The sequence below is a fragment of the Echinops telfairi genome, unplaced genomic scaffold (assembly GCF_000313985.2).
Source record: "Echinops telfairi isolate 266 unplaced genomic scaffold, ASM31398v2 ScPeMD7_70;HRSCAF=299, whole genome shotgun sequence".
Classification (NCBI taxonomy): domain Eukaryota; kingdom Metazoa; phylum Chordata; class Mammalia; order Afrosoricida; family Tenrecidae; genus Echinops; species Echinops telfairi.
Window position 1 is genome coordinate 65389995 of NW_022103968.1, and position 2437 is coordinate 65392431.

Genomic DNA, 2437 nt, shown 5'->3' on the forward strand with positions numbered 1-2437 from the left:
TGGAGAAGTCAACTTGTAAAGAAGAAATATTTTTACTTAATATGTACTCCAAGGTAGAACTGAACACAATCACCCTCAACACTTCAGAAGACAAAGACGCAGGGTGTGCTGGTTAATGCTTCGTCGGTTTACTTGTGGGTTTGTGATCCGTGTTGTCAGGCAGTTGCACTCCCATGCTTTGTAAAAGGTTGGAAGCAGGTCCTGCCAGTCCAGCTTGTGAGCTATAAGATTCCAATATATTTGAAACCAGGTTCAGGTCCACATCCACGGGTGATAAAACTGATTCTTCTGCATCGGAATCTTCATCATCTGAATTGTTACTGGTAACTTGGGTTAGAGATTCCTTATTTATGGAGGGGAGAAAAAAATCATGGGATGAGATACCATTAGAATGGATGGTCATCACAACAATAAAAAGCTAACTAAGCACAATGAACAGTTGAATTTCAAATTAAAAAGCAAATTCATATCCTTTGTGATATTAAAAATGAAGTTTAAATAAACTTACTATGTATACTAAAATTTAGCCAAAGAATAAAACACTCTTCTTTCCAGAAAAAGTATCTACAAATTGAATAAATTTCTCCCCAATTTTGAAAATATCCCAAGGGAAAGAACCAGAGAAGGTTAAAAGAAGGTATATTTGTATGTGTCTTAAGAGTTTTAAAAGATGTAAATGTAAAAATATTAAAAAATCTAAATTTTCTTTTAAATTGGCAGTTCTTAACCTGTGGATTGTGACCCCTTTGGGGGGTCGAACGACCCTTTCACAGGGGTCGCCCAATTCATAACAGTAGCAAAATTACAGTTAAGTAGTAGCAACAAAAATAATTTTATGGTTGGGGGGTCACCACAATGTGAGGAACTGTATTAATGGGTCACGGCATTTGGAAGGTTGAGAACCACTGTTCTAAATGAAAGAAGCCAGCTCACCCCCGAGCCCCCCTCCCACGCCCCCTGCCAATAAGAAAGCTTAAGGTCAAAACCCTATGCCTGGAGGGTTCTAGCCATAAAGACTGATTTGTTACTTGATGTGGATTTCACAGGTTGGAGGGAATTTATGTATAAACCTACATATCTTTGCTACTTAAATGGTGGTCAGTGGGTCAATGGCATCCGCCTCACTTGGGAGCATGTGAGGAATGGAAAACATCGGCCTCTTCTCTACTTCAGCAGAATCTATACAGATGCTGGTGTGCTAGTGACTAGTTCATTGGTTTACTTTGAATCTAAGTTCTGGGTGTTGCCAGGCAGTTACATCCCACACAGTGGAAAATCTGCATATAACTTTTGATTCCCCCAAAACAGAACTGTAAATAGCCTATTGATCTGCCTTTCCAATAACACAGTCGCTGAACACATATTTTGTATTTGTATATGTTGTGTTGTACACTGTAATTACAATAAAGTAAGCTGGAGAAAGGAAAATGTTACCCAGACAGTCATAAGGAAAAGAAAATATATTTAAGTACTATACTGTGTTTACTGATGCTGATGTCATCTGTTTACAAGATATATTGTCTTCACACTAGTACAGTGAGGAAGAGGAGGAGGGGAGGTTGGTCTTGCTATTTTGGGGTGACAGAGATGAGAAGATGGAAGGGGAGGAAGGCATACTCAGTCTAACTTTATGGAAATACACTGGACTTTCTGTTCACCTTCTTTTGCTTTTTCATCTCTAAAGATGTTACTGTCATATGCTATAGACCCAGTGGCTGTAACATAGAATGGTCCATGGCTACAGAAGAACTCAAAAGCCATCGTGAATAACTGGAACCCTTCCCCACATTCTCTAATGCATCCTCCTCCTCATCTGGTATTCATCTCCATCGAGCTGTCTTCGGTGAATTCCTCTGGCGTGGGTCTATAAAACGTTTGAAATTCTGAGAAGATCTCTGCTTGGAGCTCTTCATCTCCCACTTTTTTTTTTGGGGGGGGGCATCTCCACAATCTCACGATTTCCTTGATTGCTCTATTGTAAATCCTATCAAGTCATGCACAACATCTGGACATAGTTTTCTACAACAGGAATATATTGTTTGGGGCATGACATCAATGCCTTTTTTTATAACAATAATGGCATCTTCAATAGCGTAATCCTTCTAGACTGTCATGATATTCTCTTTATTTGCAAGTTGAGAGAACAATCTAATGCTTTATTTCCTGTCATTTCTTAAGCACATTTTAAGCTTTGTAATATCTATTGTTTGTATAGAAAAATCTATTTTTTTAAAATTCCCAGTTTTCTTTAAAAAAAAAATTATTATTTTATTTTTAAAAATAATTTTATTGGGGGCTCATACAACTCTTTATCATAATCCATCCATAAATCCATTGTGTCAAGCAGATTTGTACATTTGTTGCCATCATCATTCTCAAAACATTTGCTTTGTACTTGAGCTCATGGTATGGGCTCATTTTTCCCTCTCCCTCCCCT

General features: G+C 37.9%; 1 protein-coding gene across 3 annotated transcripts in view; it reads right to left on the bottom strand.

The window, feature by feature from the left end:
* Positions 1-106: 106 nt before the first annotated feature.
* The window catches only part of ECD (ecdysoneless cell cycle regulator), a 36768-nt gene continuing 34437 nt past the window's right edge, over positions 107-2437 (bottom strand). For all 3 annotated transcript variants that reach the window (XM_045291647.1, XM_004701159.2, XM_045291646.1), the window contains one exon: positions 107-343. In XM_045291647.1, coding sequence (XP_045147582.1) covers positions 113-343 — 231 coding nt within the window. In that variant the 3' untranslated portion in view covers positions 107-112. The remainder of the gene's footprint in view (positions 344-2437) is intronic.